This window comes from Chroicocephalus ridibundus, chromosome 6 (assembly GCF_963924245.1).
Source record: "Chroicocephalus ridibundus chromosome 6, bChrRid1.1, whole genome shotgun sequence".
NCBI classification, from domain to species: Eukaryota; Metazoa; Chordata; class Aves; order Charadriiformes; family Laridae; genus Chroicocephalus; species Chroicocephalus ridibundus.
The window spans coordinates 6,827,102-6,853,416 of NC_086289.1; the positions used below are offsets into that span (position 1 = coordinate 6,827,102).

Genomic DNA, 26,315 nt, shown 5'->3' on the forward strand with positions numbered 1-26,315 from the left:
GCAAAGAGGGAAAAGTGTTAACGAAGCAGCCTGTGTAGAGGAAGAACTCTGTAATGCATCAGGGTACAGTTTGGGTTATCTATCAGCCTTAAGAGGGAAACTCCGGTGGAAATACTCAAACACCCCTATGCAGGCATTTTAATATTGAAAGTAGCGTGAGCAGCGCGTTCAGAATACTGGGTAGCCCACTCAACCTCTTGACAAGGGGAAAATCAGTGGCTACTTCACTGACATGAGACTTAGGAGAGGAGAGGGGAGGGGAGGGGAGGGGAGGGGAGGGGAGGGGAGGGGAGGGGAGGGGAGAGGAGAGGAGAGGAGAGGAGAGGAGAGGAGAGGAGAGGAGAGGAGAGGAGAGGAGAGGAGAGGAGAGGAGAGGAGAGGAGAGGAGAGGAGAGGAGAGGAGAGGAGAGGAGAGGAGAGGAGAGGAGAGGAGAGGAGAGGAGAGGAGAGGAGAGGAGAGGAGAGGAGAGGAGAGGAGAGGAGACCTCCATCCTTGCAGAATTGCTTTGCTGGAATAGAGCTCTGCCTGACAAATGTCCCAGAGGACCAAAGCAGGGAAAGCGAAGTCCTGCCTCCTCATTCACTCTTCCTGTTATTAATTTGTAACATTATTACCAATAAAGATTATTTTACTGTCCTAATGCCTAATCATGGCACGGGATCAAGATCATATGAGGGGGAGCATGGCGCTAGGCACTGAATGAACACAGAAAAACAAGGCAGTCCTGCCCCGGTGAGTGGAAAGGTTTATAGAGAATACGAATAACTATTCATTGCTTTTGGATGCCTGTCGGAGACACCTTCCAAGTCTTCTCAGGTTCAACTGCTACTATTGATGTAGCAAAAGAGAATCGTGGTTTATTCAGGTAAAGGAGACTCCCTAAAAACACACGTTTTGGCAAAAGAGAAACAGACTAAACAAGCCTCTTGAAGAAATATGCATTTGAGAAACTGCCCTGATTTAAAAGATATGGGTTTTATCCTTCACTTATTACGTGGACCCATGGCACGGCAGCATGCTGGAGATACATCGTGTGATAATTCAGGGACGCTAACGCTGTGGAAAAATGAACGATACTGCAAGAGTAAGCAAAGAAACCTTGAGATTACAAAGAAAAAAACCCAACACAATCCACAAGGTCTGGTGCATGCTATCATTATTAACGTGAATCACAAATTCATGGTCCTCAGAGGAGAGCTGATGTGCTTCCCCATAAAGCAGATGTTAGGGGCATATTCATTACTAACAAAAGACAAGCACCACAGTTTGCTCTCATATAATGATCCAACAGCTGCATTTCGGTAAGCAGAATATAACCCCCCAGGCTGGAATTTGGCCAGGACACTACATTTAACATCCTAGTCTTAAAAAGAAATGCCATATAGACTGCCATGTCCAAGCAGAGCAGACACAAGCCTAAGTAAAAGATCTGATCTCATGGTCCCACACACGGCAAACTACATAGACCAGAATTCACAGTCCTGGGCAACATCAAGTGTTGAGTTGACCCTGGCTGCAACTACAAAATGTGGTATAGCACTTGGAGAACATTTGTTGTGGAGGAAAGCAAGCGTATTTTGCCTTGGAGGGTCCCAGGTATGTCCCACAGAAAAAAAAAATTGTCTGCAAAACGCCTCTCTTCCTCCTTGTTTTGTTGGCCAACTTCCCTTGTGTGTACCATCATGCTCTCAAGTGAACTCACTCATAATGTGATGACAGCCTCCCCATTTTTTGGATGCCAGGCTTTAAATGAAAGGAAATTAGGGTGTTTGGAAGGTTGTCACCTTACCCTCTGCCAAAGACCAGGAGAATTTTCTTTCATTTTTTTTAGGAGTGGCCAAACCACTTTTGAAACACATAGTCAACATGGTGAGTATGGCTGACTCACCTTAAAACAAAACTGAACACATTTACTGCACATTTACTGAATTTCGTAATTGTCTATTATTTTTACTTTTTCTACCCACCCTTTTCTTCTGCTGTCTTTCTGTACTATCATTTTACATTCTCAAGCCATACTATTTCTAGTCTTGTCTACCTATCTGCCTCTCTCTGTCTTTACTTTTCTTGCATGCTACTCTCTCCTCTCACCTAACCTAACCTAACCTAACCTAACCTAACCTAACCTAACCTAACCTAACCTAACCTAACTTAATCTCTCCTCTTTCTTCCTTTGCTTATATTTCCTTTGCATATTTCCTATTCAAATAGGAATACAGGTTAGCTCCTTCCAACCTCAAAGTTACCATACTAGTGTGCCTTATGGCAATTCACCAACCAACAGAGAGATAATATGATATTTCAGAAGATAAAAATTGAATGCCAGGCTCATCATGGCATTTAGTTCAGTCTTGTTGGTCTAATTCCATTGAATTCAGCAGAGTTGCAATGACTGGAAAAATGTGATAACCAAACAGGCTTTGGGACTTTTGCTTATTCTGTGTGACCTCCGTTATTCCAGACAGAACTCCACAGGCATTTGCAAACTAGTGTAGACATGCCTTGTGTGTGCCTGTTTTTACTCATACCATGATATTCCCATCCTGTTCTATCTACAAACTCACAGGGACTAGCCAAACTGTTTATTTTCCATTGATAACGGTTGAAGGACTCTAACAAGGATTCTATTGCTATGCTGAATGTTACTATCTGAAATTAGCTGTAAATTTCTTGTGCTGCTTAAGCTCAAGGAAGTTCACTGATCTTGAAGTTTGGTATCTAGACAAAAATCTTCCTTAAATAGCCCATCCACAGATACAAGCTAAACAGAAAGGGAATAGACTCGAAAAACCTTGCAGAAATGACTTCAAGACATTTTGCAGGCAAGGTCAGTGACTCTGCCGTATCATTGACTTATTTAATACTATTTAATTCTCAGAAGAATATTAAAATATTAATCATCGCAATCATAATGAAGCATTTAGTAGAAAAGAGTCTTTTAAATTCTGTCTGCCATAGCTCATAGCAATACTGGTAGCCAAACAGATGTAGCACTAGATTGTACAAGGGAATGTTCAATTTATCAGTGAAGTTGGAATGGAAAATATTAAGAGCATCTGGAGACACTATTCCACATCTGCTGAGGTTAGACCTGGAATTGCACCTAATGGAGAAACTCATAAGAAATATATAATTTTCTTTTAAGTATTAGCAATCTACATTTAAATCTACTATTAAAAATGTGTAGGCTGTATAAATTAACTTGCTACTGCTGAGAGTAACACACAGTTTAGACTGTTACTACTCATAGGCTTGCCAGGACCCTGCAAAGTCACTAAGTCCAGTCCCTGGTTATTTCAGGGCACCATTATCGGAAGACACCTTAGAAGAAGAAGTAAAAATGGAACGAAATACTCTTGGTATGCTTCTCTATCAGACATCGTGACACCAAACAGCACTTTCAACAGGTACAGTACTTATAAGGCTCAAATAACAACAGAAGAGGTAGTGAGATTTTGTGTAGATGGAAGAAATGTGTAATATTCACTACAACCAATGCCTTGGAAAATAAAAATATCTGAGTCATGGAGTAGGAATTGAAGGCACCAAAGTGTTTCGAACCTATGTATCCAACACTCTTAATGTCAAAGGACTCGTCCTTGGAGAAAGGAAGACAAATTGTGATATTCTGAAGTAAATTATTTTATAGTGTTCATTCCTGCATGATGCATCGGTTTTGCAATGGGGTGTTAGGAAGCAAAAAACAGCTGAAGTGTTATCAACACTCCAACCGCTTTCTGTCATATAGTGAATTAGCAAACAAAATGTGTTTGAAAAGGCTGTCAGTAGAGCAAAACCAGAAAGCAACAATGGACAAGGTTAGATGCTGGTCAGCATCCTACAGTCATTCAGGATGCACGTAGGATGGGTTCTACACCGTTTACATTTAGGTATCAATATATTTTGCTTCTTCAAGCAAAGTTAAGTAGGTTTACCACTTAGAGCAAACTAGGATTCAAACCATAAGCTTCAATCAGTACAAGAGACTCTGTAAAAAAAGGTGGTGGAGGGTATTTCCAGAACACTCTTCAAGAGTGCTTCCTATCTGACTGCTGCTAGCTGACTGAAAACATTATAGAGCGCTAGCTGCAGCCATCAAATATAAGTAAAACGTTTAAATATGCATTTACATTTTCATTTATTTAAAGTGAGGAACAGAAGATTTGTAAGTAGTCAACTCTTGGGTTTCCTGATACATGCTCAAGGAAAGAAAATCATCAATGTGGCTACATCTAATTGCTGCAACTGCATTCATCACTACTTATTTGCCTTCACAGTCCATCAGGCAAACAGGTGAAGACATCACATGGCTACTGCTGAATGCCTCAGTTGAGTTAAGGTACCATAATACATATTCTGAGATACTCCAAGAATTCATACAAAGTTCATTGATTTCATTGTGAATACTTATACTGTGTAGTTCTCCAGATCAGACAATTGATCTCATTTAAATGGTTTGCTTCTCTTTTTTCACAATTCAGCATTCTTGTGTGGTGTTTTAGCTTGTGATCTACATCAGTTTCTTATCAGATTTTCCTGCATTCCTCACTCCAGCCTCCACATAATTTTCTGATTAAATAACTGAAATCACCTGAAATAGACCATGTCTTTCAGCCTGTACTCAGAGGGGCCCAAACACTAAATTTAAGTTAAGCTAATTTAAGCACTAAATTTAAGTTTAAGCTAAGCTTTAAATTTCCCATGTAGGTATCCACATTTCAGTTGGAATGTATCTGGGTTCTTCAAATCAAGGGAAAGTAAGAAATCACTGATTACAAGCTCTGAGTTTGTCAGTTCTCACCATGGAGACAGAGACCCCTTTTTATTTCTTGTGTCCAGTATCACATCATAGCTGCGCAGCTCTGCATCAGCCCAGCTACATTGAAGGCACTGACCTCATTTTTGGATCCCACGATTCTCAGTGTCTATGAGCAGTTGGCAGCTGAGTTCTGGGTAAGAGTAGCAATTTCAAAAAACTACAGTACGTCATTCATAACAAGAAATGCCTGAAATGAAGCCTTAACATATCCTTTCTCTAAAATTAATAGGGGCATAAGTTACACATGCTGCAAATTAGAGACCAAGTGGTCCATGTAAGATCTACTTTGTAGCACTCTATTTAAGCAGAATAGACCAACAACACGAAACGACAGTAGAAGTACACTTTGAGACAGCAAATGCCTACGGGGCTATATCGCAGCTGCAACGGGCGACGGCATGAAACACCATGGCATGTTCATCTTCAGTTTGGGTGGAACCCTTCAGAAACATTAGCTGCTCCTGCTACTTCTTAATGAGCCTATGCTGCCACTCTCTTCTGGCTGTTCCCATGCACACGGCATTAAACCACCGGCAATTACACCTGTAATTCATGGACTGCTTGGGAAGGGCTGTGGACAAATGGCTTCTGCTTATCCAATCAAGAGATCATGAGAGCTTCCACCACTACAAAACCAGAGTGCCTGCTGTGGTGCTGGTTTTGTTTGTTATTTGGTTTTGCCTTTTGATGATGAGTTTCCATGGTGGCATTCATTTTTTACTACTCACCTCACCCTTATGCTGCCCGAGAGATTACAGTTTTTGTATGCACTTTCCACTGCCTTGAATTAGAGCACAAGCTGTTAGCACGGCCATAGCTCTGTCGTTCTCAGACTCTTTAACCCTGATCTGTTTGATTCTAGGTCTGAATATGACCTAGAGGCCACATTCCTTGTATTGACTGATAACCTCCTCTAGGCCACAGATAACTATTTGTCCACAGCAGTCCTTTCAGATAGGTCAGCTATATTTATTACAGCACATTGACCACATGGCCTTCCCCTTCTTCAGCGACAGAAGCTGCAGAGCAATGCCAAGCACTGATTCCCTGACCCCAGGGATTTCCATGGGAGATCCATTTCACTCCTAGCTCTCTTTCACGTTCAGAGCTTCGATGGGACAGAAGGTTCATCACATCTGGGCAGCACTGGATGTGCTCTAGGGCAGGTGAGTGACAGGCCAATCCAGTATGATTCAGGGAGATAACTGGAGCTTATAAGCCTGGGGTGAGAAATAAAACTGATTTATTTAAGCATAATGAAAAAGCCAGCATTTATGAGAGGCCATGCTGAAGGGGGATGTTTTGTCGCTCAGGTTCAGGGCTGGGCTGGATTTGCCAAGTGGTTTTCTCCTTACGACTGATGAGAAAACTGTGGGTTTGACATGTGAATATGGACCTCTCCACGGTGATTCATGCCTCTGCCGGCTTCCCGCACGCCTTCTCCCCTTTCAAATGACTGAGAGCAGCACAACGCTTTTCAATGGATTTTTCTTCCTGGGTGCCCTGTTGGAGAATTGTGCTGTACAGGGTCCCCGTGACTGTCATTAGCTAACAGTTGAGTTCCAGCTCGAGTGGAAAACACCCAGCCATAACAACCTAAATACCAGACATCTGCTGCCTCCGTGCCCCAGGCCATGTCACTTGCAATCACTCGAAGAGCCGAGTATCAGCTCAGCAGCGTGGGCTGGAGAGCAGCCTGAGCCGCAAACGCTCCTGGTGGAAGGGTTGTCTCCTCTGGAATGCACTTCCCCACTTCAGCTCTAACAGGCCTGGATTTCGTGCCCTCCAGGTCATCCTGTAGGGTCCATCTGCTTTCCCAGGCTCTGAAGGGGGAGGAGAAATTTGGGAAATCATAAGGCTACTATAGGAAACGCTTTGTCGCAGCGCGGCAGGAAGAGCTTGTGCCTTGAGACGTTGACTCAGTGGGTAGAAATTGTACTGATATGGAGCAAATCTGCCCAGAAAGCAGAATGGGGAACTGTTACTGAGCTAAAGAAACAAACACTTGTTGACTTCGTGGGACAGAAGATAGACGATTTTTTATAACCTGATAGGTAAAATTGCCCCAATTAAAGTTTTAAAGTCTATAAATAAAAAGAAAAAGAGAACTAGCAGGAAACATAGATATTACAGTCGTAAAAGGCTGGGGGGGGGGGGGATTTCATTAAGGGATTGTTCCAAGAGCCCACTTAAAATATTTAACACTGATCCCTTTGCCTTCTAGCTCCTTAAAAGAAATCACCTCTTACATCATGCCATTCAAAATGAATTATGCTTTCAATTTTCCTTATTTCCTGCCATATTCATACTAAAGTATTACACTGTACACAGGAAAGAATCCAGCAAAAGCAACTCATCTTGCTGTATGCTAGGAATGGTTGTCTTCAGATGGCTTTAATGCTGAAGACAAAGGTCAGTAATTTACCCCAAACAAAGCACTGGAATTTAATCTTTCCTCTGCTTGTGAGCAGCATGCTTTCACGGCCTTCACAGCCTTCTTCAATTACATTCCTACTGAAAAGTAGGGCTTTAAACAACCCTCTATAAAGGCTGTTCAGTTTTTTTCCTGAGAGACTTGAAGCTGTGAATACTGTATTAGGGAGCTGCCAAGTTATCTGCAGAGGTCCTCTACCATTTTACCTCTTTCAGAGACTCTTGTTTAATTAACGCATTCCACAAGCTGTAGGACTCCTCGCAGCTGCGGGTTTCTTCTGCTTCAATGCACGATCGTGCTGGAGGATGAGGGCATGGACAGTTGGTGTCAAACCCCGCAGCCCCCTGACCAGCTTTGCCTCGCACATGGACTGCGCAGCCTGAAGACACATCTCAGAGCTACGCATGAAACCAACAAACTGTGCTGTGGAACTGGGAAGGAAGGGGAAGACAGCTGGAAATGTGCATTACTTAAAATGCTGTAGGATGAGAAACAGATGCTGGCATGGCATTTCTGGAGTTGCAAGTTACACAGCTTATGCTGGCAGTTGGCAAGCTGAACTGGTATCAGACCCACAGCGATGCAAAACCCACCACCACAACTGGCACCCAGGCTGGCAGAGCCAGCCAAGAGCGAGCAATCATGGGCGCTGAAATATTCTCTCTTTTGCCATTGTACCTCCACTCTGGAAGGGACCAGAGCGGGGCACGGGAAAACAGACTGCACCTGCCTGGGAGATAAACACATTTCCCTTTCAAGGGCTACCTGTGCATTACCTGTCACCAGGACTTAAATTCACTTAAATGAAGGGAAAAAAGGGAGGAAGAAAAGCAAAGGAGTGTATTTGCTCTCTAATTCAAGTCTTGATGACCCGTATCTCACAGGCAGAGCCTCCAGCTGAACTCCCAGTGGCTTCTCTGCTCTGAGGCAGTCGAAAGAAAGAGTTTCTGAGCCCTCCCCGATGCATGTTGTAAGTGGGTGAGCTGGCAGCAAGATGAGATTCCCTTCCTTATTGCTGCCTACCAAGAAGGGAAGCCCTGGAAAACTGCCAGATCCGGGGACTTGTTAGGGAAATTCTAGTTTGCTGATGGGAGGAAAAAACCAGATGAGGCAGAATTCCACATAATTCTGCCAGCTAAAATGTTGTTTTGACTTGCATCAGTAGAAGGAAGCTATCAGCTAATTTTCACAAAGGATAAAGGCTTTTGGGGAGACGTGATTTAGCATCATCACTCCCCAGCAACTAGTGAGACAGAAGGCTAAAATCACTGGGTCTTAGAAAGAAAACATATTCTCTCCTTGGGGATGGAGAAGGACAGGTTTTCAAATGGTCTCATATATGAGAAAAAAGAAAATAAAGGAATATCCTACCTATGCTGTGAGTTACAGTGAGCAATTATGGAGTTCTATAGATTTCAAGCAGTCTATAGGTGCTTACCTGTAACTGATTGTGGGTGATGGTTACTTTCCATGTAGTTCAACAGTGCTACTGAGAATAAAATCCTATCCCTTTTTTTGAACCAGGATGGCAAGTCTCCATCAGAGCTCCTTTAGGATTTGGAACAGCGGCCAGTGCCAGAAAACTTGCGAAAACCACAGGACTACAGGGTGGATCCATGTCTTCCCTCTCTCTGTGCCGGCCCTGTTGTAATCCCAGTCTGTACTAATCCATGAAGCCCATTGCAGCACGCAGTGGGAGTAACCACAACCTTGTGTGACCTTTGCATTGGCAGCTCCTCTGCAGAGTTTGAAACTTTGCATTGCCGCCTTCCACTCCTTAAGATCTTACCTAAACAAGTTGATTTTTAACTCATAAGAAAGGCTCTGGCCCCCGAGGAGACTTTGAAGTAGATTCTAAAAAAGACATTAGCCCTAGTCATAGGACTAGGGGTTGTCCATGGCAAAGAGCAAGGAGAAAAGGCTGTAATTCTCCCTCGCAGCTCTGACCACTGATTCATAGTCACACTGGCATAGACAATACTGGCATAGACAATATTTTTAGAAGGTTGGGGTTTTTTTTCCATAGAAGATAATGAGGTTATGGCGCCCCACGGACACCCACAGTCTCCTGGGCAGGGATGAAAGCAGTCTCAGAAGTGAAGAGTCTCTACCTTGGAGGAAGAAAGCCTCCATGGAGCTAAGGACAGTCATGAGGTCCACTCCCAACACAAGGGCTGCTTAATAGCTGCTCTTTTCATGCTGACTTTTTTCTCCTCTGCTAAGCAGTACAAGCCTCAGGAATACACCCACTGACTATGCAAAGGGGATGTAACCTTATTTACTTACAGAGTTTCCCCTCCAAGCCCACCAGCTCTCCTGTCTTCCATTCTCCATCCTCCTTGGGCATGGACCTGGGGCACACAGAGGCCTCCAGAGCACACAGCGCTGACCCATTCCTACCCAAGGGACAGATTAGCTCCCTTCCACGTGGGGCCCAACCTGTCACCAGCACAGAAGATATCCCACCTAGTTACTCATGCTCAGGCTGAGAAGGTTTGGCCAAAGAGATCTGAAAAGGATATTGCTTGAAGTGGCATGGTTGCCAGTTGGCTTTGGCTGTTGAAGAGCTGATCAGCATGAATATGTCATACTTTGCTACATTAAATCAAATATTCCATGCTATTCAGTAAGTTCCCCACCATAGGTTTCTCTCTTTTGGGTTTTAGAGTCAGTTGTACCTTTGCAGGGTGTCCCTACTTACTACTTAGACCTCACTTGAGGCTCAGCGCTTGAAGTCACTGCTCATGAGACAAACTATACCCATGCCAAAATGTTAAATGCGATGAAAGTGATACACAAGTGTTGAATATTATTTGTTTGGACTGATCAGAATATTTCTGAAGTGACTTACACCAAATTCTTCCTGTGCTCAAAACCATTTTTTCTCCATAAACCATGTTTACAAATGCCAAAAATATTTTGAACCAGGAGTTATGAAAGCCTGAAAGCACTTACTTATAGAGGGCTGTTTCAGCATTGCAAATACTTATATGCAGTTGAGCCAAGTCCTGGTGCTCACGAGAACAGAATTCACCAATGTGTCAACACTGCCTTGTCCTAACTTCTCCAAGCAAGAGCTCAGAAAATCAGTGTGACGTGGAGAGACCTTCAAGGTGCCACTGTGCAAATATAATGCTGGTGCGGGGCAGGAGGATGGTGAATCTGGCAGGTACAAGGAAGTTTGTAACTTTGCACAAATTATATTTTTATAGGTCATTTAATACCATAGAGACTTCCCATCTTTTGGAATCAATTATTCTTCTGGAAAGGTAAAAACCTTCACATTTTTCTTAATATACTAAATTTAATTGTGATTTAAATGTCTTGGTCCATAACATATTTTTTAAGGATTATAAGAGTTCAGGCTTTTTGTTGACCCATTTTTACACTGAACTTTACCAATTCCGGGACAACAGAGAGTTCTTCAACAAAATCAAATAGCAATCTACCTTCTTCCCCAAACTCAGGAGATTTTTCACAGTTTGCATTATACCATCTTGCTCTGTAATTTTGTTTCCTTTCCCTACACTGGACTTTCACTCATCCTTTCCATTACTTCAGCTAAGAGACAACAGTTTAGTGTACAGAGTTTGTTTTACTTGTCTTAGAATTCCCTGGCATTGATTTAGCATGGTAAAAATGTGATTAATAAGTAAATAAAAGTACTGGCATAACCAGGAACTCTATTAAGAAATGGTCTCATAACTCCATAACTTGGCCCTGCCAAGTGGGGGTTCTATTTCAATATCAATATTTAGCAGAATTCATGGCCATGCCCCAATTTCTGATGTACAGAGCACAGAGAAATATTTCCAATTATCACCTCCAAAGTGTTTTCAAAGCAGCATATAGTGATTACCTGAAAAATAAACTGAATCTCTCAGTGACTTCAGGGATTCAGCCAAACCACCAAAAATCAGGCTTTTAACATTCCCCATGTGAATTCCCCCACACTATGTCTCAAAACCAGAATTAAAAGGTATGTGTGGGATAACCCGAAAAGCTCTCAACCTCCCCTTTCCTCAAAAGCCAGAACTCAAGGGCACTAGGATAATAATGCGCCAGATCTGCACTAAGGCACTTTATCTGGGGTCTCGCTTCAGACATGGATTTACAAGGAGTATGAATACCAACCCTGTTAACCCACAGCATAATTTGCAGTGCCTTATATTATATTTAAAACTGAAATACTGCATTTACATTCATTTTATTGTCCATTTGCGTTGTCAGGAAAGCATAACTAAACCAGTGGAACTGAAGTGCACAGATCAAGGACCTTCACAACAAAGGCAGAAGTACACCTCGTGCTGAAGAAGGACGCTTTGTGGCAAAGAGTGCTTCAGTAAAATAAGTGCTAGGAAAATAGAAATGCAACTGAAAAAGTAAGCACAAGATTGCTTTTATATTTTGCAGATATTCAAAATAGCATATATATAAAATGCGAATTTTTCTTCACTCAAAATATTTTATGGACTTTGGGGGACTTTCATAAAAATAAAGACTAAAACTTATTTTCTGGTTTTAAGTAAAGAATAGGATGTTCCCTTTTCTCCCGTGCCTCTTCCACCAAAGAAGGGCATGGAAGGAGGAAATAAAAGAAGAAAATGCTGGATTTCAGGTTTTCACCAGAATAATAACTCCCACTTTCCTAGAACATGTATTTCATCCAAAAAGCCATTTTTTGGTACAAAACCCGCAGCATTTCAGCGTGCCATACTTCTGGCATGCCTGTTTCTAGTAAAGCCTAAAGCAAAGCCCCACCACAATCCTAGAGGCCTCTATAACAACTCACAGAAGCCAAGGCAAAATAATGCCTCCCCTACCAACTACTCCAAATGACTTATTTTCCTTGACAAGCATTAACTTAGGTTAATCCCATCCCTCCAGCCTTTTAGGGTTTGGGGCTGCATTCATGCATCCCCGAACGCGAGGATTTCAGGCTGCTCTTCCCATGAGTGCCCTTTACAGCATCCCTATGCAGGTCTGGCAGATCTTTACTCTCTCTTTTCCCTCCCCACAGTTCCCTCCTTGCATTAAAAGAGGGCTCCTGTACAATTTAATTTAAGGGAAACCTTCTCACTGACTCCAGCAGCGCTGAACAGTCTCAACCAAACCAGAGGCTTGCTCTGCCCTGCCACCTTCTTCTCATCGCTACCAGTAGCAAAGTTACAAGTGAGTTCAGCGGGGAGAAGAGTCAGTTTTTATCGTTAATGTAGCCCTACCTCTCATTCCCCATATCCAGCAAGTGCTAAATTGGTTTTAAAATAAATTTCCTTAACAACCAAGTACTACTATTTAACAGGACCCGTGAGCACTTCTATGCATTTTACAATTCCAAATCACTGCATAAGTATTAATTAGCCTTAATGACTCATATTACCTAATAAGATAATGAAAAACCCTGCAGCTCACAATATCTACTTCTATTTTCAGTGAGAGATGAAATGGATCTTTTAAAAGGATCCATTATATATATTCTCTTCTAATTCCTTTTCTGCACATCCTGGAATAACTTCTGAAAATACTTCAAAGTGTGTAGTGGAATTTTTTCTTCTTCTTAATTTGTGAAGACTAATTTATTGCACCAAATAGAGTCTTTTGCCACAAAATAAAAATACAGAGGTTTAGTGCTAATACTTCTTTCTTGGGAGGCTTTCTATTAAATGATGACCGGTGTGGACTCACTGTTTGGTAAGGAGATGTGGATTTGCTGCCTGTTCTTTATGGAGAATAGCAACGTCTGTCTTGGTTTCTGTCTGGGTTGCCACTGCTAAGGTAATACTTGATGGATTAAGTCTTGTGAAATAAATTCCGTAAATAGAATGCAGGCTGAGATCATTTCAACTCATTTCCCCTGTGTCCCCTTCCCGTCCTGGAAGCTGTCAAATACAAGCAGCCTGTTCCCCCAGTGTTAGTCTTGAGTCTCATTAGATGCATAAACCAGTTTGTTTTTCACATACTTTCTGTGATGGCATTAAAAAAAAATTGCAAGCAAAAAGCCCCAACCCTTCTCAATTCCACCCATCGCTATAAACTGGATACAGCTAATCTTGCAAGGGCACCACACATTGCTCTATTTGTCCATCATTAGAGCATGAGAAACCTATGTTTATGATAGAATTATAGTTGAATCTGAAGGATTTTAAAGAAAGGAACTGAACCAACTGTGGGTCTGTAAACAAACAATATGGTTTTGACGTCAGCCATATCATTTCATGTGCTGGAACAGTTTCTATCATGTGGCCAGTTCCTGCCCCTGAAGACTATCTAATTTAATTTAGATGTATTCATGATATAGGACAGCACGTTAAACCCAAGAAACTACAGGGTACTGCTGAAGGCAAGGTCTATGCTGGAAAGATTGCATAAGCTGAACTTCGAAGGAGCAACAGAGACTTTTTGGCTCAAGGAAAAGAGGGGAAAGTTGTGTCTACTGTGGAAGAAGGAAAAAAAGGAAGTAAAAGGGAAGGGAATTGTACGGAGTGGGGACTGTCAAGGGGAAGGACTTTGTTTCTTCTTTAGAAATAAATTGGTTTGAGGGTTTTTCTCTGTATTAATGTTATTCAAAAAAATCTGCATAAATTTTTCCAGAGCTATAAATCCTATCCTCAGCTTTCGGAGTTGTTCGAATATTGCTTTCAGCCCTTCTTGGGTTCCTCACTCTCTGTGCTCTTTCTGTATGCACCCCGCAGACAACCGTCACGGAGGACAACTCATCCGGGGAGATTCTCCCTTAGGTACCGCTCCAGCATCAGAGGGACCATCCTCAGCACAGCACCACGACCAGCCCTTGAGTCCTGGCGCAGTAAGTATGACCCCAAGGGACAACGCAGAGCTCCTGTGGTAGGAGCCCCACTCCTGGGCTGCTGACAAACACCGCCGTTAGGAGCTAACACTCGGGTGATGCAAGAACACCAGCAAGACACCACTTTGCTATTGCTGACAGTGACTGAAATATATCTTATGCTGCAGTTATCTAAGGGCATCGATGTGGGAAAATTTATTTTCATACAGAGCACAATTCTGATTGCTGAAAACAAAAAACCCATCTGTTGTCAAATTAATTTAAAGGGATTCCTTGTTTGGATAAAAAATTATTTGTGAGCCTATATGTTTATCAGCTTGGGCCTTAAATGATACGAATTTCTCTGGAAATATGTTTCAATGAACAGTATAACAATGATACAGTATGTTGTCTTTTTTTTTTAAGTAGGTACTATTTTCTACTCCACTGATTCCAGTTCCCCAGGTTTGCAGAAAACCTCGTGTCTCGCAGAGGAGTTGTAGAGCTCCATGCCGGGTACTCAGCTCTGGCTGTGTGCACACACACCCCACCAGCATCTTCCCGACACAGCTACCCGTATGCCTACACGTTTGGAAAGAGAATAGGACACAATTCCCCTTTCTGTTATTTCATGCCACGGAATCCCGACTACTAGTTGAAAAACTATTTCCCATAAAAATGTAAGTATTTTTCCAAGGAAATCTGATGCTTTCTAAAAAAAAAATATTTCTCAAAAACGTAAACTCTAGTTTTAGCCAAAAGCATGAGACCAGCCTTAGGTGTAGCATTCAGACTGGTACTATAAGACAATCACAGAAGTTATAACCAGTTGTGCTCGGTTATTTACAGTGGAAGCCACGCTGCAATTCTCTCCTTTGATCTGTTTGTTGGCTGCAGGATTACATTTCTAAACCCTGCTTTTTAATCACTGTAAACATCAGAGCTGAAGAATTTGGTGGAGAGAAAATTGGCTCCTTCTTTGTGGTTTTGATCAGACCGGGCTTTTGATGCCTTCTCTTTTCCAGTTTCAGTGCCCAAGCTTTATGAGCAACACCACCCCGCAGCCTCACATTCTGGGATCTGCACATGCACTGTGCTTCTTTGCCTACATCTCCCTTCCCGGAACGGATACACCCCCGGGGGGTGACACCATCCCCAGCTGAAGTGGGGCAGGGTGCCACACAGACACATCATCCTGCGATGAACATCGATACGCCACACTGTCACTTGATCTCTGAGAGGCAGCTTCCCTCACAAGGAAGGCTGGAAACTCACACTTTGCTTTCTCCAAGGGACCCCCGTCCATGCGTTTCTCTCTGCAGCACTGGCAAACCTCTGAAGGCAAGGCACCTGGTGGGACTCCATGAAAGATGTCCCAGCACCACGGAGCAGAGCAGATGTGCCCGAGCTACCTTTGAAGGAGATAACTGGGGTATAGTAGCAGTCTTTCTGCCACAGGATGGAGCTCAGTGCAGCCTGCAAAGCATTTGTAGGAAGCTGGATAAATACTCAAGCATCTCTCTGTCACTGATGTCCATACTGCTGCTTCTTGATTGCTATCAGCACCCATGCCAGCGGCTCAAAAAACCTCATTTAGGTAGGTCTGAATCCCACTGCAGAGCCTGCACTATCCGTATGCCTCCAGGTAGATAAACTCCAAAGTGACTCAAAAAAAAATCAGGTAGGTGAAGGTCTTGATCATGTCTGAAAAAGTACAATACAAAAAAGCGGGGGGAAAAAAAGAACCAGCTTTTGTAAAAAGTGAGCATGTGAACTCTGTGGCTTCGATTTTGTCCCACTTACTCTGTTCACCATCTCCACAAAGCGTTTCTCGCATAGAAGTGTATTTTTAACAACGCTGAAAAAACCTGCCAGAATTGGAAGCTCACGCTACTTTTACCCCGGATAAATGGGACGCAAATGTCACGTAAGAGGTTAAACCTCTTTTTAAACCAAGAATGGGAAAATAAGTATTAATGAGGCTGATCTTCCTGACTGTGAAATCTCACTGAATATCAATATTTAACAAGAGAAATCATCAAGAGTTCTCCTTCTACCCGAGTACAATGCACAACCAGAAACTGCTTTACTGAAGGAGTTAAAGTTTTCTGCAATAATGCAACAAATCACTCTAAGCAACAAACAGCACATTCTGTGGCGGTTTCCCCACAAACTTCAATCTATGGGGAAAAAAAAAATCGTGATTTATTATATAGCATTTGGACAGTTGCGAAAGAAAATTTGCCAAAGATCAGAATAATCAACTCTTTCACCCAAGCAGTTTTTTTATGGAAGAAAAAAGCACAGAATGGGTCTGAGCAAAATAAATAAAAATTCCACACTTTTAACCAACAGAACCTTTTGCGTCATTCAGAAATATTTACAGACATCCAGAATCTTATCATCAAAAAGACACTCTGGCCTTTAAAATTACAACTTTTTCTTATATTTTTGTTTACTGATGGCCTTTAAACTAGTGGGTATCCCTAACTTGTGGCATCTCTTCATGCCGTGTTTGTCAAATGTAGGAATTTTTAAAGCTGCGCCTTGCTATTTTTTCCATTCCCTTGAAACATCTCTCTTTTGCTAAGCTGTGAATTTTAAAGATAGCAGAACACCATCTACTTGCAGCATCCATCACATGAGTCACTAGTGCCCCAAACTCCAGTTTTCATGGATTGAAAGGGTCGCTAGTGCCCATATTAACCAGGAAAGGGCTAGCTGTTTTAATACAACTAAATACAGCCAGGAAGAGGGCTGCAAATAGAAACATACATTAGCCATTCATAGAATACAAGTATACATATACAAGCCTCTCTCAGAGCCCAGTAAAGGTATTAGCGTAGCATCCCTGTTCCACTTGCCTATTTAATTATCACACAATGAAGGCTACTGAATTTCCCGGCAAAAGGTGTTGCGTACTTTGGACAAAAAAGAAAGGAGAAAAGAAGTTGCTTTTAAGTGCAATCCAAAAAAATAACTCCTTGGCTAAATGGCACCTTTAATAAAGATGTTTCCAGTGTTTGTTTATTTATCAAAACACAGTGTTTCTCTCGGGTGTTTTGATTTTTGTTTCTGTGCACAAGAAGGAGGGGAAAAATGGGCTTTACTAAGCAAGTCTTTCAGTAAGACACCAGATGATGGATAGTCAAACACAGAGTCTCCTGTAAACACAGAGGGAACCAAAAGGTATGAACTGACTCATAATTGTGTCAACACAGGTTGCAGACCCTTGGTTTATTTCAGCCTTCCTGTTTTTCACAGATTTCTTTTCACACTACACTATTTTTTTTAAGACACAGACGCTTTTCAGTACACCTTAGTGGGGTGCAAAGGCACACACGTTTTGACACCAAAATGTGGGCATCTACACACACATGTAGGCTGTATTGCCACGATCACAACAGCAGTGTTTTCCATCAATGGCTTACAGCTGCATTAAACTGATCCGTGCCCTTCTTCACAGCAGTCCATGCCCACTCTAAATCAAAAGGTCCGTCCCATCCCTGCCTCCAGCTTTTCCACGGAGGCTCTTGGGAAGCATCCAGGAAAGAGGAGTACAACAAAACCTCAACAGCCTAGTCCTCCAGTTCATGCAACCCTCTAAGACTCAGTGTGATTTTTTTTCTTTAACATGTGGCAAAGTGGCAAGACTGTGTCTGACCAAAACTGCTGGGAGGCTGACAGACAGCAAAGAGGTCTGTGATGAGCAAAACCTACCAGTATTTGTCTTGGTCTCCAAACACATTGAATTGAGGTTGTAGCCTTTTCCTTGTATAAAGTTGTTCTTCTCTGCCGGTTGCCATAGAGATGGGAGGAAAAAGCCTCTCTGGGGTCTTTATTTCATTATCAAATTTGATTGGCGCTGACCGATGGGTTAAGAAGTTGTTAGGGGAGGGACTGATGGCAGCTGGATCTCCTGCAAGTCATAGAGCAGTTCAGCTGACTGACCGGTGGTTCAGGGCTATGTCAGTACATTCCCTCACAAAATCACCTTCAGAGACACCTTGTCACCTGAAATCCTGAGATTCTTATAAAGGGCTTGCAGAAAATAACCAATGGAGATGAGTTAAAGCCAAGGGAGTTGTTCTTCGTCAGCAGAGATAATAAAAGGAGTGATTTAAGGCCAGACTGCAATGATCGGTAACTTGGCCTGGGATGTCCATGAGCCGCACTGAGTCCAGTGCAATGGATCAATGGATCTGCACGTGCAACAGATCCATCCTGAGCACGTTGGATCAACCACAGATGTGCAAATGACTTAATGCTATAGACCCAGAGAGTATGGCTTATCCAAGGTGTGTCAGACCCCCTGTATGAGCAAGGAGAAACTTATAAACAGTGACTGTTTGTCCGGGACGTTTCAACCTCAGCAAGATTAACTGAAAAATGGTAGAGCCAGAAAGGACAGATGACCTTACTCAGGCTGAGCAGTGCCTCATCCCTTGTGCAATCACATCCAGCTCAGTGGGAAAACTACTCAATAAAAATCAGACTCTCAGAACAAGGATTTGGACCTTCTTTCCCATTGTGTAAAAGCCAGTTGCTAGAATTCCCACTCAACAGTAATTTCTGCAGTGAAGCCAAATCCACCAAGAGCATCACAAGGGCTCTTGCCCTTTACTTCCCCAATTCATTCACAAAAAAAAATTCAAAACAAATTACATTTAGGACAAAGCTGACACACACAAAAAAAGCCAGAAACAGCATTTCAGAAGCAAATCATTGGCACAATTGATTTTTTTATGACTACTCATTTTAGAATGTGACACCTTTGTAAAGAGCAAGCATTTTATCTGGTGCCGTTTTCCCCTATAGGAACCAAGATTGATGGAACAACAGAGGTAATTCCCTATGGAAATTACAATATACTAGGTCAGATTTGCTTCCAGCAGGTTCTGTTCCTTCAGAAATTGTTCCAGGGTTTGTATGCCTGTAGAGTGGCCATAAACTGGGAAAACCTACTCTCTTTTCCTCCTGCTTCCCCCTCCTTTCTTTACCTCCTCTTAGCTCTACAGAAGATGAGGGAAGGAAAATTTACTGAAGGAGACCATGAAAAGAGTTTCAAAACATTCCACATATTTTCTCTGCATAAACATGCTGTGAATTTTGAATGTATATAGTGCCAGGGCACTGTCGGTCAGACCCCAGGAGTTCGCCCAAGTCAGACAAATTATGCTGCCCGCTATCTCAGTTGTTACAGTTTCTTGCCTTTCATTCATTTATTGCCAGTGGCTGGATTTTATGTCAGTGTAGGGGAGAAAAGGAGCCTCAATTGCTGAAGTTAACCTCTTGTGGCGAGATCAGTAATAGTGGGCTTTCCAGTGGAGAATTCACAAGGAGATAGCTGTTAGCCTTGTTTGCCAAGGCAGCAGTCAAAAGAATGATGAATTTTGGCAGGTATGAGCAGGAAGAATGCTGTGTTATGGAAATGCCCACCGCAAGCTCCCTCCCAAATCTGCAGTGTTTGGCCCATATCGATAAAACAAAGTTAAAAAAAAAAATTTACACGTACTGTAAAAAACTACATGAAGTAGTGTTGTCGTTTGAATAGAGGATGGCACTGCTGAGCAAACCTGCCTGGCAGAGGGCAGCGGCTGCCACTTCAAACATCATATCTAGAGTATAATTAATATTAACCTTCAACTACCTCAGCAATCTCTCTGCTTTCATCAAGTCTCACTTCCTCTCTGATAAAGAGCTACCTACTACATGGGAATGCCGGATGTGATGAGGGGATTAATTTCTGAATGTCGTTTCACAGCCACGTTGGCCCTGGGAGGTACCAAGTCAAAGCACCTGCCCCATATACCAGGTACTAACGATGAAGTCCCTTTAGCTCCTAGAGCTCAGGCATGCAAAGCAAAGGGCCTGGCCACTGCTAGCCCCAAGCCCGGTCTTGCAAGTACATTATGCCAGTCCCTCCTGCCTAATCCCTTTAAGAACCAGGGAGAGTTGAGTTTGCACGGCAGCATCATGGGAGGTATATGCATCGCATGCCCATCTCTAAACTGATTCCATTTAATGATGAGTACCTTTAATGCTGTTCTGCTGCACCAGTTTTGATAACACATTTTATTTATGCAATATTTCCAAAGAAGGGAAAAGCTCTTACCTATTGTTCTTCGGAGATCTTCACATTGGCTAATGTGAGGGAATTTCAAGATTTCCTTCCACTTTTTGCTTTTGCCTTTGCGTTTCCCTCCACCCCCTGCAGAGAAAGAAATATCAGGATTAGATTGCTTTGGAGACTATGCCCAATCCAGAGTTTACCATCCCAGTCACAGCTTTCATGGATATCATTAATAATTAAAGCTGAGATACGGTGGGTAGATGTATAGATCAAGTCCGAGCTTGTCTGAGCTGAAACAGACCAAAGAGGTGGCATCTGGCAGAAGATCAGCTTGCTAAAATTTGGGAGTTCAGGCTTGTGGCCCACCAGGTCCAGTTCTGGTGACAGTGCTGAACTTATAAGCATCTCCAACATCATCTCTGCCCCAACTGACAGCCATTTCATGCAAGTCAAAGGAATCTGCAAAATTACAGCTCACATCTTTTCAACCTGGATCTCCCCCTTCTGGTTTTGGGACGTGCCCCGATTCCATCTGGAAAGAAGTGGTAGAAACTGAAGACCAAAATTCAATTCTCACAATCCATCCCTCACAATACCTATACCAACAATATGGCATTACCGCTGATGTTACACACTCTGGTCACTACTGCTTCCACAGGAGGAGAACAGGGGGAGAAAAATTAATGTAATATCCTCATGAAAAGAAATCTCTTTTTGGTTCTTTTTCCCCCTTCTCACTCTTCCCTAAGTTTTCTTGAACTGAACTGTCCTCAAGGTGAATGACCTAGCTGTCTTCCTCCAGCTCTGACAGGACCAGTCCAAGACCCTCAGCCGCTCCACATTGATGAATTTCCCTCATCAACGTTCCTTCACAAATACCCTGCTGGAGGCATCACTGGCATCTCTGAGTGCCACATCTGAGCTTATCCAGCCAAGCTACCTGCTCTGGGTGTTACTCTTCCATGCTGCCCACACTTGCCTTGTCTCCCCTTCCCTCCACTCCACCTCCCCATCTCTTTTCCCCTCTCTCCTTGTCCTCTGGTTTCTCAGTTCTTCTCCTTCGTCACTCACAGGTGTCCCTTTCTGCTTTGTCAACAGTGCAGCAAAACCAAACGTGACTCACCTTCATATATTTTTAAAGGAATCTTCAAAATCTACTAGCTTGATTTGGACCTTTCTATTGCTGTTCCCAAATCAGAGAAACCCAACCACATTCTCCAGCGCAAGGATACTTTTCCCCGTTCTTTTAAAACTTGTGATATTTGCTTCCCTGCTTTAATAGCTCAGAACCCCAACAAGGCTGGGATGGGAGACTTGGGCACCAACACAGCTGTCACTAGAGCACCACAGCTCTGAGGGTCTTGTCTGCTGCTCTTTGCTTGCAAGGGGGATGCTTTCTGCACTGGGCTCTGACCAGCAAAGGTGGCATTTCCAGCATATCTCCCTTTGCTCCCTGCTGGGGTCACTAGATGACTCAGTGCCTATGGGGCTCCCTCAGCCCAAGCAGCCTAATGCAGGCTGATGTGATGTGTGTGCTCCCCCCGCACCGTCTGCTAGATGGGCACTCGGATCTGAATCCACTCAGCTTAAGAGGAAGTTTTTAGATTTATCTTGTCTTTTTTTTTTTACCTGTCATCGGGTACTTTTTTACTCCAGCCCTCCCCCGGGTTTCTCTTTTATGCCTCCACATTTTTGATGATGCCACATCAGCATTACTGCAGAGGGCAGGAGGTGTGGTGTGGTGCTGGGGGATTCATTCCCTGTTCGTGTGTGTGCCCGTCCTGCATGGAGAGGCTGCACAGCCACCGGAGAAAGAGTATCCCTCCAGACACAAAAGCCCAGATGCAGACTGAGATTCTCTGAGTTGCTGTATTTACTGCAAGTCAGTCCCTGCACACAAAATCTGATTCACTTGAGTCTATTCTACATGCGCTGGCACGTCGAATGACTAATTCAGAGCTGAGTTAATTCTATAGAGGGGCTGGTAGAGTCACAATTGCAGATGGAGGGTGTATTGGGTACTACATGAGTTTGCAGGCTAAATTAGGAGAGCATTGACTCAAAAGGTAGCAGACCATTACAGAGAAAATACGAGCCTTGGAAAAAATTGTGAAGCGTTGCTCTCTGTGGGGCATTTCTGATCACACCTTCAGGACAGGGGTGTTTCTTCAGCATCTCAACTTTCATTCCTTTGCTTTTGGTGACCAATAGTTTTGTCATTGCAGAGCTTGCCTCGAATTATTTTAAACTCCTTATTGACAGGATTTATTGTCTGTCTACGTTATGCAATGGAGCGCAGAGATATCTGCCCTAGCCATGAAGGAACTAGCTTATTTAGACTACCAGGAGTACAGCTACGCTACCCTTTCCAGGAATTAGTCTCTGGCAAAGCACAGAGAGCTGCGACGACCTCCACGCTATGCTGTATTATGCAACGCAAATGTACCCTTTGGGTCTATGATGAACTCTTCCACCTCCCATCTTCAGTGCATCCCAAACACTGCTGCTAAAGTCATTTCCTCTCCCATCCCTCCAGCCACAGTATCGGAGAGTCTGCCTTGATCTCTTGCAGCATACGACAGCTGGTCTTGCGTGCTGAAAGTCTTAGGTATGCTAAAGGTGCTGAGAAGCGTTTTGTGGGGTGGAATGGGCACTGCGATGGTTCGTTCACCCTCTCTCCTGGAGCTCGCAGCTCTGCTGTGGTCACCAGTGACTGCAGGGGTTGGATTCAACAACCCAAAGCTGTCCTCCATTGGCTTTTGCCTCCCTGAAAGCCCACTCCTGCAATCCTGCACAGCTGCTCCTGCTTGCCAGGCTCCCATCTCCACTCACCCCTCTCCTTCTCTCCCAGCAGCCTTCCTGCACACTCCTTGGTGCTCCTGCCCTTATGCCTCATCAAACTGCACTTAGACGTCTCTGCCCCCTCCCTTCGCACGCTCCTCTGGGGAATGATCCTTCCTTCAGGAATTCCCATTTCCTTCTCTTTGCCAGTCATTCTCTTTGGCTGCATTTTCTTCCCTGAACTATTGCTTCACGGTTTTCCTCACACTCATTTATCTTGTAAACTTCGAGTTCTATGCCTTAATGTCAAACCTCCATGGGAATTAAATGAATTCAGTATATATTGACTAGCCCTGGGGGAGGGATGGGAAGCAAGGGGAGGGCAAGGAGGGACGAAAACAGCTGGGCTGGTGTTGCAGCAGAATCATCCCCCTTTGCGAGCCACAGGGTTTGAATCTGGCTTTCTGGATCCTCTCCTCAGGCTGCCAGCTCCCAGAGCAGCTCATCCCACCTCCACTTACAAACATGTGCCTCTCCCACTGCAGACCCACCCTGCTCTGTAAGGGGGCAGGCAGGAGCTCTCTGCTTAAGGTACAAGCAGGCACTGCAGGCAGCTGCTTGGGCAGTGGTGCCTGCTAGAACAGGATTTCCAATCATTTCTGGACACAGGAGGCAGCAGGAGTAAGCCAGATGAAAGCATCCTTTAGGCTGCATCTGCTCAACACCGGTACACCTTCACCCATTGAAGGTCTACCCACTGGGCAAAGCACTGGAGATTTCAGAGCACACCTGCTTCCCCAGCCACCTTTACTAAAGCCCTCACAAAATGGTTGCATCTTTAGCAGCATCAAACTGTGCAGAGCATTGCAAAATAGCCCTTTGCTCTAAATGACAGCTCTGAGATTTGTCCAGAGATGAAATGATTCTGCGAAGCTGGGCCAGAATGTTTTTCAAATCCATTTGATGTAAAATATATATTGATATATTTACATTGGATGATGTATTTCTGACATTAAATTTCCATCAAAACTGGAGAAGGGCTCTGCGGTCCCCTGTTACAACCGTGATCGATACAGCCAGCGTGCTGCTTCTCTTTTGTGGCCATCCTCCAAAAATAAGCAGCCTTGCCTGATGAATCATTTGCTCTTAGCTGAGCGTGAAGTAGCGTTACTGTTTTGCCTGTGACGTCTTTATGTTAAAGATTCTGATCAACCGCTTTAATCGACCTGACCTTTCCGCTCTCAGCTTTTCTTGTGGAGCCAGCAGTGTTTGCTGGCTCCAAACGTTAATTCTAGGGGGTCTGAAGGACATAATGCAGTGAGACAGCTGAGACAGGATAAATTGTCTAGCAGAGCTAAAAGCTAAAAGGGGAGGTTGCTCTGAATAGGTCAGTAATTGTGCAGGTTGCAAAGGGAAGCTTTTCACACATCGCCTTGATTGCTGCCTTTGCACTGTCTGTTCTGGACAGGAGGATTTGCAATCTTCAAGGCAGCTTCTCAGAGCAAGACTTGACAGACGTGCCATGTTTTAGATGTCAGTTCCATCACATGGTGCTGGAGGGTCTGATTGCTTTAAAATCTTGGTTTGCTGATGATGACAAAAGGTGAGCTCCCAGCAACAGTGTGAAATCTCAGCTCCACTCCCGTGCATGAACTTAACAACTCAGCATTTGCAAACCGAGGACTGAAGCTAACTCTCTAACATGTCAACCAGTCCTACAGGAAAAAAAAGCATTTGCTCTACATCCTACCTACTGAAAAATACATGGCATTTTTCATATCATCTTGTGATTTGGGATGGCAAATCTATCTCTGATCTCTGCCTTCAACGACAGAGACATAACCAGAGGCACACATGTAAAACATTTGCAGGCAGGAGCTACCCTTAGCCTAAGGTGCCTATTTTTTTTTTGCATCCATTATTCAGGATATACTTACTCTCCTAACACCCAGAGGAGGCAGGAAAGTACCTGCACATTGTTAACTCAGTGAGATATTAAGTGGCTTGTTCAAAATGACATGAGCAAGGAGACAGAGCAAGGAGCTGAAGCCAAGGCCTTGAGCCTGTTAATTCTGCTAACGACAGGATCGAGCCATGCTCCTGCTCAGCTGATTAAAGATATTTCATAACACAGAGTTAAACATAATGATGGGTCAATTCATCCCAGCATCATGCCTGTAGCATATTCCCTTCGTGCTTCATGCCACCATGCAGGGCGGTTTTTAAGCATGGCTAAGCTGGCTTCGTACTTGTGCTGTTCTCGCCCAAGTTGATGAGCCTGCATCACATCCCATGCTTCCAGGGCTGGCTAACCCAAGACGGCCAAACACTTCATTGCCTTCAACTGCATTATCTGCAATCTAGTTAATCCACAATTTAGGTAAACTCTCCACAGATCACTGAAGGACGACAACAGTTTGTGTCTTCCATTTCGCAACAGTAGCTAGGCTCTCATCCAAGTCCTTCCCAACAAGAGCACGGAGCTCTGTATGCCCTGACTGCAAGGCCTTGATTACACAGCACGTGAAAGCAGTGAAACAAATTCCAAAAAAATATTTGAAGTCCAAACATCATGGTTAGTATCCTATTTCCACTCAAAAGAAGTTTACATTTCTTCTCCTCTTCCTCTTGCCAGCCTTCCTTTACTCACTCTCCCATCAAAGCGTATGCAGCTATATGGTATTTATGGAATTGCCATATTAGATTAAGCAAATGGTCTGTCTAGTACAGGACAGACGACAGGCAGCTTCAGAGGAAGATCTTAGAAAGCTGTTCTAAAGTATTTGGAAATCAGGAACTTTTTCCATACGCTATTAATTAGATACGGCTAACAAAGCATGAAGGTATATTACTTAAAAAAAATTCTTTTTCTTTTTTAAAATCTATGCTATTTAAATTTAGGCTGTTCTTATGCTCCTGGTAAATGCCCTGGACTGTTGAATGCCCTTTTGCCTCACGTGGGTGTGAGTCCCAGAGATTAATTGCTTATTTGTGAAGGAAAAAACCACCAATTTTAAACTGCTTATTTTCCTGGAGTGTCTCTTCCTAATGAGATGGCATGAATAAAACTTACTGGCCCATCATTTTCCCCTAAGCATTTTTCATATCTAAAACATCTAGCCTCTAAGGCTAACCATTCCACCCTTCTTAGACCTGCTTCATGAAGAAGTTCACTCAGGTTCACCGTTCTTCTTTTGTATTAGTCCCATGTACACTTAGCTGTAGTAGTAAATAAAAACGGTTCGTTTCCAAAGAATGGAAGACACTGCTTGCTCTCTGCCCTTCATTCTGCTCTTCTCATCTGGGAGAGCAGAAAAAAACACAGGAAGCACAAAGCAGGTCTTAAAACAAGCACAAGACCATCAGGAACCTCTTTACGAATCCTCTTCTATGTCACCCCAAGGAAACGGAGCAGAGTAGGAG

The 26,315-nt window shown here is 43.4% G+C and overlaps 1 protein-coding gene across 1 annotated transcript in view; it reads right to left on the bottom strand.

Annotated features, from left to right (window-relative positions):
• GRK5 (G protein-coupled receptor kinase 5) overlaps positions 1-26,315 on the bottom strand; it is a 170,293-nt gene that overhangs the window by 79,426 nt on the left and 64,552 nt on the right. Inside the window, exon 2 of the mRNA XM_063338271.1 lies at positions 20,154-20,249. Coding sequence (XP_063194341.1) covers positions 20,154-20,249 — 96 coding nt within the window. The remainder of the gene's footprint in view (positions 1-20,153; positions 20,250-26,315) is intronic.